At 37.7% G+C, this 15804-nt stretch overlaps 1 protein-coding gene across 1 annotated transcript; it reads left to right on the top strand.

Moving 5' to 3' along the window:
• Positions 1–220: 220 nt before the first annotated feature.
• Positions 221–15714, top strand: emilin1a (elastin microfibril interfacer 1a). Its single transcript, XM_081378319.1, has 8 exons — positions 221–742; positions 7782–7901; positions 8780–8931; positions 9174–11216; positions 12439–12555; positions 12669–12686; positions 12796–12930; positions 13014–15714. Exons 1-8 carry the CDS (start codon positions 582–584, stop codon positions 13325–13327), a joined length of 3060 nt encoding a protein of 1019 aa, XP_081234445.1. The 5' UTR covers positions 221–581; the 3' UTR covers positions 13328–15714.
• Positions 15715–15804: the final 90 nt, after the last annotated feature.

Here is a 15804-nt window from a genome sequence, read left to right as displayed (position 1 = left end):
TTTTAAAAGTGGGTCAGATTCCCACCAGTCAAGAGTAATGAAAAGACAATGGGTTAAATAGATAACAGTTATATGTCTGTTATAATTAGAGTTTATGCTCACATTTGAAAAGAAATCCAGGAAGGTCCCAAAATTTAAAAGCAGAGCGTGGTTCCTTCCTGAGAGAGAGAGAGAGAGAGAGAGAGAGAGAGAGAGAGAGAGAGAGAGAGAGAGAGAGAGAGAGAGAGAGAGAGTTTTGGATCTATTCAGGGCAGTTTTCTCATTATGACTGGGCAGACGAGAAAGAGAGAAAAAACCGGACACTTCTCATCAGGGTTTGACTGCGGACCGTGTGTCATGGGGAAACTGACGGGAGCATCTTTTGCGATTAATGGACACTGCGCGAAATGATGACAGCGGGGCATAAACATTTAGCTACACAGAACTTTATGAAATATCAGTGCTGAGCATCGACTCATGGAGAGTTAGCGGGGCTGTTGGACTGCGCTCGGTGTGTACAAGTCGGATTTTCTACGTTGAAGTTTTTGGATGTACTTTTTTTTAACGATCGCATTTTTAAATTCTGTTTTTACTTCTAAGTCATGGCACTATATTTTGTTTACTTATTCGCTATGTTGGCTGTGATTTTGCCCGGAGATATTTGGGGAGCGGGAACCTACGCATCACGATACACTCAACGTGTGGATGAGAGTCAGTCTGTATCTGCTGCACAGAGTGGATCTAAGGTGACAAGTAGACATAGGTAAGAGACAAATGAGTTTTAATTTTAGAAACAACAGGTCTGAGTCATATTAATAATAATAAATAATACATTTGTACACTGAAAAATTTAAAAAATTACACTGTACACTTTGTCATGTAAAATAAATGTCCTTGTTAGGTGGGCCTAACATCTAAATGAACTGATATTAGAGATATGTTCTACTACATGTTTATATTAATAAAATAATATATATGCTATCTGAAATTACTCCCTGATCATCACAACTGTCAAAGCACCTCATTAAGTCGTGTACCATTGCTTACTAACGTTCAAGCTGGTTTTTCAAAATCACGTGGTGTGTCACACCGACTCACACGTAGGCTACCTGTCTTACATGGAGCTGATGCTAATATTGCAAATATAAGTTCATGCTGTTATTAGTTTACTAGTTTCTGGTCACTAAGACCAGTATGAAATCACAGACTCTAGCCCTGCGAGCGTGAGCTACTGTTGGACAGTCTTCCCTTTTTTGGCATTACTAAGCAGACGTTAATGCATGTGCAATGGGACGGAGGCCAAACGGTGAAGACCTTAAGTGCACTTATCCTGGCATTAGCACAACCCAGTGGTGTACAGAGGTTCTGCGGGAAAGAATGTGTTGGCCCCTGGCACCATTGCTTAAGGCTGTTTGAGCTCTGTTTTGTTTTTACAGATGTGTGAAATATTACACGACCTGTGGTAGCTGAAACCCTCCTTCACAGTGTGTCATGTTTCCTGTCTGTCCAATATCTCGGATGATATCATTTGCCCCTCTACTTTTGATCGAGTTGTACTGAGTCAGTCCACATTATGCCCAATGAATAGCTGGTATGCACAAATGCTTTCAGTCCAGCAGAACAAATGTGTCAGTTGCCAGTAAAATGAATATTTTATGCTGACAAATTTTGTTATGCTGTTTGCTATTTCTCTGTAACAGATGCATGAAAGACTGAAAGAACCATATATATATAGCCTATATATATATATATATATATATATATATATATATATATATATACACACTGTAATATTACAGGAGGCTTTACCTTTTAACAAATTTGTTTTGTCAAATGCTTCTTGCACTGCGATGCATTGGCCGGAAACGTAAACCTAAGTAGTTCCTGCTATGATAAAACTTATCACATTTTCTTACCCATAATTGCAAACGTTTGTGAAACTGGATATAACAAGTAAATATGATATGGGAGCAATGTAGGGACACTGACCAAGCCAATTGCAAATCTTTGTACAGAGATATTTTGGACAGTGTAAAAAGGTATTTGGGCTTTATATAAATTTCTGTGGTTCTGCACATTAATGATGTATTGGTATCATTCAATGAGGAACAAGTCTGAAAATAAGTCTAGTGGGGGAAAACCATGAAAACAGATTGTCAAAAGGTGACCTTTAGATTGCATGCAGAAAAACGAATCTGCCTTTAGACAGCTTGCTTAAATATATTTGAGCTTTGTTTGTATGGATAACTCATTGCCCTGCAGGCCTACCCACGGTTTCTCTTTTGAGCGTAGCAATACATTGCCCTGTTACTGTGTATTCTCGCTATTATTTCCGTCCAAGTTCTGTTTCTGCTTGAGAGGTTGAAGTGATACTTAATTCCTTGCCAAATTGGGTCCTGTGGATTTTTATCCTTTGAGGGAAGGTGTTTATATTCAGTCGCCTTCAGCTGGATGTTCTTGAGTCTGAGTGGCACAGGCCTGATACTTGCGTCTGGGTCTTCTTGTTTATGTGGCTAAGCAGTGAATTTTATTCTTGTATAAAAATTTATGCTGGCAGGTGCAGTGTCTTAAAAAATAATTAAATGACTGGAAGTGTTTACAGACAGAGTTCTTTCCAACACCAAAAAAAGTATACTGCTTCCAATCCTGAGCAACCATTGTGTGGTAATTAAACCGGGAGCAAGAATACAAGAATGCTGCACACTGGAACTCATTCTTAAGACTGATCTTGAACACAATCAAAATGGATTTGTGTACATATGAGACAAAGAAGCCATTGTGACTCCAAAGTTTTTGTTTACTTTTCCTCTCTCAAATTTGATAAAGCTGAGAACCACTATTTCCTTTTTTTCTCATTGGTATACATGGATCCATGCCTTTGTCTTTCTTTTTTCTTAAACCACCCCCAGACTCCAACAGAAACAATGGCTCAGTGTTCTACTGCCATCACTCTTTAGTTGTCTACCCCAAATACCACAATTTGTATGCGTGTCCTAATTAATGCATGTGCACACGTCCATGAATCCATCCATAAATTTGCTATTAATGTTGGGTTATATTCAGAATGTCTTTACAAGCTCTTTCATCACACACCCAATCCAAATTTACATACACGGTAGGATATGCATATAAATATTTCACGCTATTTTACAAACAAACACAACATTTTGTATTTATAATGCATGATGAAAAGACTTAGTCAATATTTAGGTCCACAGAAACACAAATAAATGCACCTTGTCTGAGATTGAGTGAGTGTAGAATTTGAAAAGCACGGTTGTCTGTGGTGAAGATGTCCGTGTTGAACTTGTGTACTCTGAGTGTCTGGGCCCCATTTATTTGTATGTGTGAGAGCAAAGCACTTGCAGTTGATGCATCGAGACATTCCAGTCTCAGCGCTGCTCATGATAACGAATGACTAACCAGACTCAATGAGTTTTTTTAATGAACCAGTCACATTGGATTCCAGCCTGGTTTCGATTTCATCTAAACATGCTCCCTGAGAAAACAGCATAATTGATCACTTTAATCAGAAAATTTGTTTTTAAATCATACAGCTTTCCAAGGTGTTGGGGAAACTACATTAAACTCTCATTGAATATGAAGATAATTCCACATGAACAAAAATAAGAATCTTTTGTTTACCATATTGACATTTTTTTTAAATATAGTATTATCCATTCCGGTATTACATGAAGTATTTATTCCAAATAAATACTGTATATGTGCCCAGAGCAGATGTATATATTTGAGCAGAATGGCGATATCTCTCCCCTCATTCTCTCACAGGATGGGTGGATGTTTAAGATGTATACATCAAATAAATCCATGTGACAAAAAATGTCTGAAAACCAAATAAACTCAACTTATTTTTTGATAAGCTGGACTGGAATCATGAAGTATCATTAAAGAGGCTACATGCAACTTTTCCCCAAAAATAAACGTAACAATAGCCTTTTTATTTGACCATTTATGACTCAAACATCTCCTGATGAGCATACTGACACCTTGTCAGCTCACAGTGGGTGCACCTATAAGCCTGTATCCTATTTTTCCTATTTTCTGTCGGGTCGGATTTTTCGCGCGCTGTCTGCGGATGTGTCGTCAAGCGCGTTCATGTTAAACGTTTCAGATCACTCTGCCACCACCGCTAGTCAGCAAACAAACTTAGTTTCTCTAACAATATATGTATTTGACTGTTCTTACCTCTGTAAACATAATGTTGACTTCTTTGCAGCGGATGACTTGTGAAGTGTGCACGTACGAGAGCGAGCAGAAAGGAAGAGCTGTTCCGTTTTTTGGCCACAGGTGTCAGTCGCGAGTTTAAATTTCAGAAAATCGCATGTAGCCTCTTTAAGTTTCCAATTCTGATTCCTCTTAAAGCAACACTAAGGAACTTTTCCTCTTCGGTCGCCCTACAGGTTGGAAGCGGAATTGTCCATTACCGCTGTCGTAAATAATTTAGCCTGCCGCAGCCGACTGTCGCACGCACGCCCGCTGTTTATCTAGCACCGGCTTTGGAATGACAATGTCCAAAGACAAGGTAGAGTATGTTACATGATTTCATGAAAGTATGATGTATTGCGACATCAGAAACGAAGAAAAACTAAATAATGACTATTGTAACACTTGGCGTAAAGCAAGTCAAATTTGTAGTTGTCTCATTCGAACTACAGAAACGCGACCCGGTTTGGCAAACTTGCATAGTGTGGTTATAGCAGATATAGGGCCGCAAAGCGAATGCAAAGTGCCTTTCACCCTGTTACGATTTGATGAACCACTGATACCATTTTGGAAACATTATTTTAAGGTAAAAAAAAGTTCCTTAGTGTTGCTTTAACGATTTCAGTTCCTTATCAGTTCCATTAACAATTTTTGTTTTTTAGATCTTTTAAGGAATAAATATTTGTAAAAAAAGAAGAAAAAAAAAAGAAATGCAATGCCAAATGATGAGATCATTTCAATAATAAATGTAAAACAATCCTTGCAAAAGGTGTGTTTACAGAGACTTTTTATATACTTTTCACGTTTTTTTTTGAGGTGACATTACTAAACAAACAAAAATGTCCCAACATATTCAATTCATTAATCAGGCTAAAGACAAAGAAGGATAACCTTTTTTTTACCCATTCAATAACTATACTAGAAGAACAACAATAATAATTAAAATTAGTATTATTATTATTACTATTGAATATTTGACTGTCATTTAAATTATTAAAAATAGGGGGGAAAAAAGAAATGTATTACTATTGTACTGTTAAGTAAAACATTTGTATTTAAAAATAATAATCGAGATTTACAAATTATTGCTGTCTTAATTTCTTACCTTTCAATCTTAAACCTTAGAGCTTTTATTTTGGTGGAAAAACCCAGGAAGACCTTAAAGCTCTTTTTTTCTTTTTTTTTTCTTTTTTACAAATTTGGGAAGATGGCTGTCATAATAAGTGACCTAACAGCCATTGCAAAGATGTACTTCGTCTGAAGCAGCATTTACTGTGAACCAAGCCTCTCCAATAAACTGAAAACACCAAATGTGACCCTGGACCACAAAACCAGTCACATGGGTCAATTTTTTTTAAATTGAGATGTATACATCATCTGAGAGCTGAATAAATAAGCTTTAATGTATGGTTCGTTAGGATATGACAATATTTGGCCGAGATACAACTATTTGAAAATCTGGAATCTGAAGGTTTCTAAAATCGCCTTTAAAGTTGTCCATTTATGTTCACAATTGTGCTGCATTCACTCACAAAAATAAATGTTTTATATATTTACGGAAGGACATTTACAAAATATCTTCATGGAACATGATCTCTTTACTTAATAGCCTAATGATTGTTGGCATAAAAGAAATATCGATAATTTTGACCCATAAAACGTATTGTTGGCTATTGCCACAAATATACCCTTGCTACTTGTGACTGGTTTTGTGATCCAGGGTAACAAATTATGAAACGTGATGTAGCACGTCAGACTATTTATATAATTACAACGCAGCCTTGCACATAGTAATAATAAAAGCCATAGTTGTGTATGTTTGATTCATCATTAGAGTCTCTCATTCGGGAATCAGACTACACTGGTCAGCTGTAAGTTTTGATTCACCAAAAATAAGTGGTTTATAAGAGACATTTGTTTAGTCTGAATATACTTGCACTGAAGGTTTTGTCTCACTAAAAAGAACTGGAGTCATTTGTTTGTGAATCAGCCATGCTTGTCTGTTTCACCCTGTAGATTTAGTAGCGGTGTTGTTCAGTAGTGCAGGGAACTCTGTCAGATAGTCTGCCATTTTCACATCAGTAGAGGATTGCCATGTTCTTAATTGAACAGAATGTCAATTGACCCTACGCAAAGACCCGTCCCCCATAGTTAATGTTGCTACGTCCGACAAGCCATGGTGCTCTCACGCCAAACATCACGTTGTCACATAAAGAGGAGTAAAGAGGACACTGACCAACAGACATGACAGGTTACTTTTGGTGTGAAACAAAGTCTCAGCTTTCAAATTGTCATTTTTTAAGAAGTTCAAACAATAAATACTGTTTTCTGGCTCTTTAATGTGTCACAACAGATCTGGTTTGTTTGTCTGTGTTATGATTGGTCAGATCGCTTGTCAATCAAACTTATTTGAATAAGGACCAGCTCTTGTTGCCAACCCTAATGCTGCCATAACCTTGCTAACTGGTTGTACTGATGTGATGCTTTATTGGTGTCATTGGAGGAAAGTGTTGGTTTTGAAGGCCAATTATTTGTACTTTTATTACAGATAACTTTTTAATTCAGTTATGTCTACAATGAAGATGGCAGTCCTCAACCATTTGAAATGAAGCCTTAAAGGAACACTCCACCCATTTGCATTAAGCTTTGCATTGTTAGAAACCCAGTCATACTATTGAATGGTCGTGCAACACTCTCTCATTTTCCCCTGAGACAGGAGAAATCCGTATTTACCTCTTACACTTCCTCCCACAATGATGCAAAAATCGTCATTTTGCGTCATTGTCGGAGGAAGTGTAAGAGGGGCGGATTTCTGTTGAGACTACAAGCACTAGTTCCCACACTTTCAAACCCGCCCATAGGGGGTTGGACCTAATGCGCTAACAGACCTATCACAGATCAGTGCCAGTGCATTTGATTTCCAAAGCCATCCTCTTTTTTCCGAACATGTCCAGCCGTCGAGATCGTCCAAAATGTCCGGGATTCGGCTTTTGCTTTCTTCGGTCGCCATTCATTGTTTACATGCACACCTTTTGTTTCAAAGCTGAATTCATTCCGATTGGTGAATCTGAATGTAGTGTTTACATCAACGCTAAACAAGTGATCGGTTGATGTGCATTTTAACATTGCTTAGAAAATTCCCGCTCCTCCGTGAGAGATGCGAGACCGGCCCTCAGCCTCGTCCTGCTCGCCACAGTAAACATGATGAATGGCGACTGTAGAACGCAAAAGCCGAATCCCGGACATTTTGGGCGATCTCGAAATCCAGGGCAAACTCATCACGGAGACTCGCTAGTAGCTTAGCTTTGTTGTTTTCAACTGCCCTCTCTTACGGGTAGGCGTGGCTTGGGAGTGGCCTCCTAGGGCAGCGAAGCAAGTGCATTCTGGGTGTTGTTGTCTTTCATCCACATAAGCCAAAAATACATTTTCTGGCTTTTCTTAGTCTAGAAAGCTCCAAATTCAAAAATAATTTCACATTTCTTCTACATAAATGACCTATTTTAAATACACATTCATCTTTCCAGAGGTGAAGTATCCTTTTAAGAAGAATAATTTGCCCATGCTTTGTACACAAACAGAAACTGGTGTGCCTACGTAGTGACAAAGACTGTAAGCTGTGTAATGGAAGATGGAGTGGAGACCTATGTGAAACCTGAATACCAGCGCTGTGCTTGGGGCCAGTGTTCCCATGTGGTTTTGTAAGTATTCATGAGCAAAAACACTGCCAAATTGCATTTCATTTAATCTTGGTTACCACTCGCTATTATGACAGTGTCAAACTGGAAAGTTTTGGCCCATGTCCCTCTCTCAGCGGGATGCATGTCCACCAAACTATTTGTGGAATGAGATTGGAGAGAAATTGAGACAGAAATCTGTCTCTGATGAAACTGCTAACGTACAACTTACTTGTAATGTTGTTATTTAATAATTTTTTAGAGAACAAATTTCAGCCATAAGTCCAAGATGAAGTTGACCTTTTTCTTAGGTCTGAGTAAACCTCAGTTTTATCCAAGATCTTCAAAGACAGCCATAATACTAGTCCCCTATACAGAAGCCACATCACAAGTATGAATGGAGTATAAACAATGTTCTAATAATAGCAACAAGTGCACTTGAAAGTTAAGTAAGACACACAAGAGGCTTGCCAGAGCAAAGCAAACACTTTCAAAGATTTTAATGATGTACTGAAAGCTTTGACTGAATAAAATAACAAAAACATGCCCAGAAACAACAGCTCTAAGAAAATGAAGAACAGGCCTTTATTGTACTGTTTCCTAGCAGAGTTGTGGCCTTCTGTAAAGCGATACATAGCCTAGGATATGAACGTAACAGAAATATTTTCTATCTGCCTACTTGAGCAGTGCCATTAGAGACGCTCCGGTTAAAGTCGTGAAAGAGGATTAAATTAAACTTGTCAGCTTTAAGTCTTCATTTTCATAAATGTCAGAAAAGTAGACACATATTAAATCTTCAATTTTACAACAAAAAAGTCAAGTTGGACTAGTATACATATAGTTCATATTCATAGTTTCAGCTCTTGTTAGAACCGAATATGACAAAATATCTCACACCACAGGTATCGGACTTTTAGAAGACCACGGTACAAGGTTGCCTATAAAATGGTCACAGAGATGGAATGGAAGTGCTGTCATGGTTACTCAGGTGATGATTGTAGTGAAGGCTCCTCTGCCACACAGGACAGCAGTGGCAGACATACTGGTGAAGAAGGTATGGTGTTACACTTCCCCCCCCTAGAATGCATAAATGGAGTTAAATTGATCGGCTAGGTTTGGATTTTGAGAATATTTTAATTGCTGCAGCATTTTGTTTTGATTTTATGTCTTAATCAAAAAACATTATAGGTATAATGGGTCATGGGTCATGCATTCTAGGGTTAAAACAGGAAGGTAATGTGCTTACTGAATTAGTAAATGTTAAATAACTTCAATGTTAATCAATGTTATTCATAGGGAGAAGTGACAACAACAAGATTAGACAACTTGAGGAACAAATTCAAAGCTTGAATAAAGACCTTCACAACCTCCACTCAACCGTACACAACATGAATAAGAAAATGCACGAGGAATCTCAAAGGGAAGGCATCAGTGGCGGCAACAATCTAGCCGACGCTGCCCAGACCATTCACAGCATCCAGACCAAACTGGACATGCTGGACAACATGACACAGGTCCATGACAAGACCCTCACCAGCATCAACAACCACCTTGTGGGCAGCAACGGAATTGGGAACGAATTGGATAGTCGGTATAGCACATTTAAAGAAGAGATTCTCAGGGAGCTGGAACGGCGAGTGACACTGTCTTGCTCGTCTTGCCAAACTGGAGTGGAGAGCATGCAAAGGCAACAGCAGGAAGACAGAGAGAGGATCCGAGCGCTGGAGAAGCACATCAGTGTGATGGAGCAGCACCACCGTCAAACTGTAGAGATGCTTGAGAGGGAACTGTCACGCTCTCAGAGTTGCTGTGATTCCCTGAGCGATCTTGACAGGAGACTTAGTGCCATTGAGAGGAAAGTCAGTTCGACTGCAGAGACGTATGATATCCTTAGAGGACGTCTTGAAAAAGAGTTGAGAGGATCAGGCAATGGGAATGGTGGTCGGGGAAAAGCACTTGAAGAAAAACTGAACAGTCGTCTTAGAGACCTGGAGAGAAGACTGAACGGGACTGTGAGAAAAACTGAGCAAAAATGCTCCCATACTGAAACAAGTATGAAGGAGTTTGTCCAGAGAGAGATCAGCCAGATAAAAAACTCTGTCCTCAATCGAAATGATGATCATGGTTATAGAATATCTATCATGGAAACAGGCATCCAAGACTTGAAGCGTTTCATTAACGATCACAAAAATAACCTGGAACGGTTAGGGAACAAAACAAATGATCTCGACAGTGGACTTAAATCAGCGATTAATTTGTGCACAGAGACGTGCGGTCCAAAAGGGAGTGAGACAGCAGATACTGTGAAAAGCCTGGAATGGAAGGTTTTTGGCAATGAGGAGGACATTAAGAAGTTTGACACCAAGCTAAAGGAATTAAGTGTGTCTGGTGACTCCTTATTTGACCGTATTGAAGATCTAAGCCATGACGTTCAAAAAATTAAGGATCTGACAGGACACAATGGAGAACACTTTAACCAAATCATCACCGATGTGGAGAAAATGGGACGTGATTGCGACATATGTAGTACGATAGAGAGCGAGCTAAAAAAAATAAGAAACATAACCAGCTATTCTTTTAATACGTTCCAGGGAGAACTTACAGATTTGCGCAAGAAGGTATATTCAGATGAGTATGTTTGCTCGCAGGTATGCTCAAACCTCCAGGAGGAAGTGGGCAAATTGAAAGAAGAGGTAGAGAAATGCACAGGCCAATGCATGAACAGTATGACTGACCATAAGAGGAACATAGATAATCAAAACACCATAACTCGCAAGCTTGGAAAAGACCTCAAGTCCATTCAGGGTGAGCTCACAGGAGTAATCCAAACGTTCAGCTCCATCAATGACACTCTGAAAGGCTTCAGGAACACCATACAGAACCACGGCAACTCCATTTCTGATCTGAACAGGTCTAAGGACAGAATTCACTCAGAGTTAGATCAGATTGAGGATGATTTTAACAAGCACAAAGAAGACAGTAAAGGACGTTTTGACGGCATCAGTAGCTTTAACAGCAATTTGATGATTGAAATGGGAGAATGCAAACTTTCTCGAGAAGGGCTGGATAAGAGACTCTCGAAGTTGGAGGATGTCTGCAGTAGACTGGATTCCTTGTCAGTGAACCTTCAGACTATCAAAGATGGCCTGAGCAAACATGTCTCTGGGCTTTGGACGTGTGTTAATGACCTAAACTCCACAGTTATCTCACACGGTGAGGCCATCAACAGCATTCATGATGTTCACTTAGAGAACATTCGTGGCAGGATGAACAACCTCAACTCTTCCATACTGCGCGTTCTCAAGGAGTTCCAGATCTTCACTGAACAGGACTTTACTGGTAGGTTCTTATCTATTTATCTTATCTAGTTTGGAATAAGTAAGGTTTTTTTATATTTTTGAAAGAAGTCTTTTATTAACAGTTTTCTATTTGAATGTATTTTAAAATTTGATTTATTCCTGTGATGGCAAAGTTGAATTTTCAGCCTTATTACTCCAGACTTCAGTGTCACATGATCCTTATTCTAATATGCTATTAGAAATTATTCTAATATGCTGATTTGGTGCTCAAGAAACATTTCTTATTATTATCAATGTGGACAACAACAGTTGTGCTGCTTAATATATTTGTGGAAAACGTGATACACTACCATTCAAACATTGGGGTAAAAAATATATTTTTAAAAGAAATTAGTACTTTTATTCAGCAGGGACACATTAATTTTGTAACATTTATAATGTTACAAAAGATTTATATTTCAAATAAATGCTGTTCTTTTGAACTTTCTATTCATCAAAGAATCCTGAAAGAAATGGATCATCGTTTCCTCAAAATTTTTTGAAGCACAGCTGTTTTCAACATTGCTAATAAAAATAAATGTTTCTTATTAATATTCACAATCTTTATGGTTTTACTGTAATGTATTGATCACATAAATGCAGCCTTGGTGAGCATAAGAGTCTTAAAAAAAACATAATTATTCCAAACTGTTGATCGATAATGCATATCAAGACAAAAACAAATTATATATTTTGTCATAAGAATATCTCAATCAAAAATTTCTGCTTGTGAAAAAGAAAATGCAATGTGGATAGTCATGTTAAATATTATGTTGATGACAATAATGTCAAGTCTAGCATTTTGGTGCAACAGTTATGTTCTGTTTTCCCTGTACCGGTTTCCCTCCGCTTATTAGTTTCCATAGTTTCTAATTAAACACGCACTTGTTTTCTGTTCAGTTCATTAGCTCTCCCTTGTATTTAAGACCTTAGTATCTTCAGTGCATGGTTCCTTGTCGTCGTTGTATTGTGGTTGTGTTATATTTCCTGTAGATACTCCTAAAAGTGTTCCTTATTAAGATTGTTTATTATCTGAAACATAATTTATTATCTCAGTATTGCGCTCATTACTATAACCAACCATAACATGACATTTGGGAGGAAAAATACGTTAGTGTAGTCAAAATAAAACACTGTCCTGTTGTGTGACATGCTATACTCCATCTAAAATATCAGCCAGCATTTTTTGCAATTTTTACAATGACTTTTGGGCCAATCCTCAGGACCTCCTGGACTACCTGGTCCTCAAGGAGAGAAAGGATCCAAAGGACCTCCTGGGCCACTAGGACATCCAGGCAGAGAGGGACCACAAGGGAAAGTGGGGCCAGTAGGACCTCCAGGTAAATTAATGAATAAATAAATGAATGATTTTTTTTTTTTTCACAATTTTAACCGAACTGGCAAAATTAATAATATTTTCCTATCCATTTTTCTTAATTGTCTCCTATTTAAGGCCTCAGAGGTGAACAAGGTCAGTATTCTTACTATTACTACTGCCATGACTTTTTCTTCTACTATTACAGTAAAATGATTTTACTTTATATTAAGAACGTTTTTTTGTCTGTTCTTGTCCTTACCAGGACCTCGCGGAGAGGATGCCAACGTTCCAAGACTGTCATTCTCAGCAGCACTCACACGACCACAAGACAATGCAGGCACTATAGTCTTCAACAAGGTCTTTGTCAATGAAAGAAAGGCCTACAATCCAAAGACAGGTATGTGTGTTAAAGACAAGCATATTGTATGTGAATTAAGGACTGTCATAATCATAAATGCTCTACCAAATGTATTTTGACAGGTTTGTTCACTGCTCCTATGAATGGGCGATACTTCTTCAGTGCAGTCCTGACAGGTCACAAGAATGTGAAGATTGAGGCAGTCTTGTCTAAATCCAATTATGGTATTGCCCGTGGAGATTCGGCAGGCTATCAGCCTGAGGGTCTTGAGAAACCCATTGCCGAGGCACGGCACACTCCTGGCTCCCTGGTCATCTTCAACATCATACTTCCTCTGCAGGAGGGAGATACTATCTGCATTGACCTGGTCACAGGTAAACTTGCCCACTCAGTGGAGCCCCTGACGATGTTCAGTGGGATGTTGCTCTACGATTAAACAGAGGACAGATTGTAAGACTCATCTGAGACTCAGTGAGGACATATCAGATGTAAAACTTTGTATCTGGACAAATCGTGAAATTTTTTTTTGAAGAACACTTTTACATATTCAATGTTGAATAAGGTTTATGATACAAATTTTATGCAGGTTTCATTTATAAAAGGCCATGAGGACACACAGGATGATTATATTTATCTATTATCAGAACAATGAACTGAAATTTGTATATGGTTGTTTTTTTTTACATTTTATTCTTGAATGTCAAGTCATATGTTTATATACTGTGAGTGGCCAATGTTTGTTTTTATTAAAATGCAGCTGGGAGCAGCAAAGTTACTTCTAAAAAACTTGCCCATCCACGTCATTTGTTCCGGAAGAGATGAGAATGAGTGACTGTCAAACTGGGATAGGACTCAAGTGGAATATCTTACATGATTATACAATAACCTAATGCAATCTTTATTTGAAATGTCAAATTAGATCTGAACTATAAACTTCCATCATAGTACATATTTGAAGGTGATTATTTAAATTTTTGTTTTATGCAAATAAAGATAATTTGTGGCTGTCAGCAGGAGCGTTGCAAGACCCTTGAAATATTCCTTTCCCCAGTAAATATTACTGATAAATCCTTGTCTGAAAATGTATATTACCATATACCACGCTGAGAATGTTTTTTCCTGATAATATTTCAGCAATACTGTCATTTCTATCAGCTATTTAGAATCATCACTAGTCATGCCAAATTCATGAATTAAGCACTCTTCTGATTTTGCAAAAATTAAGAATTTGTTCATGATTCAGTTTGATTCATTTGGATGGTTTGCTCACACACTGAATTGTTTGCAGTGGTTTCTCAAACTGAAAAAGAAAACAAAAAGAGCGCTGGATGAGGTGGATATATACCTACAATAAATTGTAAGAAACAAACCTCACAAATGTCTTTTATCAGTGATTACACAGCGCATGCATCTTGTGAACTCTGTAAAGACAATTTACAGTATATCCACATAACAGTATAAAAAGGCAGTGTATTGCAGTGCATAATATAGCGTATTCACATGTGCACAATACAGTGTATTTACAGCACTTACCAAGTAAAGAAGTACATGGATAGTACTTTTTTTTTTTTTTTTTGAAATTACAGAACATAAGCATAAATGGGGAACACCCTTCAGAAGCAGGCTATTTTGTTGTTTGTACGTTTGAAAAGGTTCTGTCACCTTAAAAAACTAATCTGTACGTAGACGATGTGACGATGTTCAATCTGCCAGCAACTGAGAAATCCAATCCAAGCCGAGAAAGTTAGCCTATATACATTCTTTATTTAAAGCTTGTATAAGTGCTTGTTTTTTAAAAGCTTGTATAGAGATCTATATAAATATACAGTTAAGTACCTTTTCGCCCACTAACAGTTCCTTTACATTTACCAGCCAACCAGTGCTTTACTGAAATATCACTAAAATACACGTCAAGAAGAAGGAATTCGTTTTAAAACGATAAAAGATCTTTTCTCAAGATGGATGCAATACATATTACACATGACATGATATTTTCTATTATTCCCCATTTCCCCACTGTGTTATTCTTTCATATTTGCGGCACATTTCTTAATCTCACACTTAATCTCCAAATTTGGAAAAGTAACTATAAAAGGATGAATTCAAATAAAGCAGGCTGTGCAGAGAGGGACGTTTTTAGCCAAGCCAGAGGCTATAGATCAAGAAACTTCTAACCCGTCCTCTGGTAACTCTTCCAAAGAAAACTATCCAAGTTGTTTATGCTAGATGCAGAAAAGATTTCATCCTGGCTATCTTTTTGTCAATGGATTTTTATTTTGTCTCTCTGGACTGCAGATGTTCTCCAGTCAATAGACTGAATCTAACAGCTCAGACTCTGCATCTTTGCCAGACATGTATTTGTGTGACCTTAGCTGTCTTGGTGGTCTATGCCTAATGTTTTCTTTAATACAAAGGGATTTAAAGGACTTTGCACTAGAGTCTAGGACTGAGATCAAACTTTGACCATTCAGTCCATTTAAACCTTCAGAAGAGAGGAATTACCTAAAAGGCCTTTATAAATATTACTTCAAAATGATTCATTTTGCAGTAAGAGCTGATTTGCTCAATTTGCAATTGGGACCAGGTTATATCAGCTGTCTAGGAACAGCCTGAACCATATGTTCATATCTGACAGTTTCACCTTGCTTCTCACTACAGGTATTTCATAGCAGTATTATAAATCAACAATGTGTCTGACTGTTGTACAATCCAAATAGTCCTCAGATTATTTTCTTCTTCCAAACTGAATGTTGAGTATTGGATATACATCACTATATTTGCAATGCTGGTTTCTAATAAAATAAAATATATTTTTTAACAATTTTCTTTTTGTGTAAAGATGTTATTTTTCAAAAAGCCTAGATTTAGATTTTTTTATTTTACTAGGAAAAGTAGCCTACTATGGTAGTGTTC

This window comes from Scardinius erythrophthalmus, assembly GCF_964197995.2.
Source record: "Scardinius erythrophthalmus genome assembly, chromosome: 11".
Taxonomy (NCBI): domain Eukaryota; kingdom Metazoa; phylum Chordata; class Actinopteri; order Cypriniformes; family Leuciscidae; genus Scardinius; species Scardinius erythrophthalmus.
The sequence above is the reverse complement of the archived record's forward strand: the minus strand, read 5'-3'. Positions and strand labels throughout refer to the sequence as shown.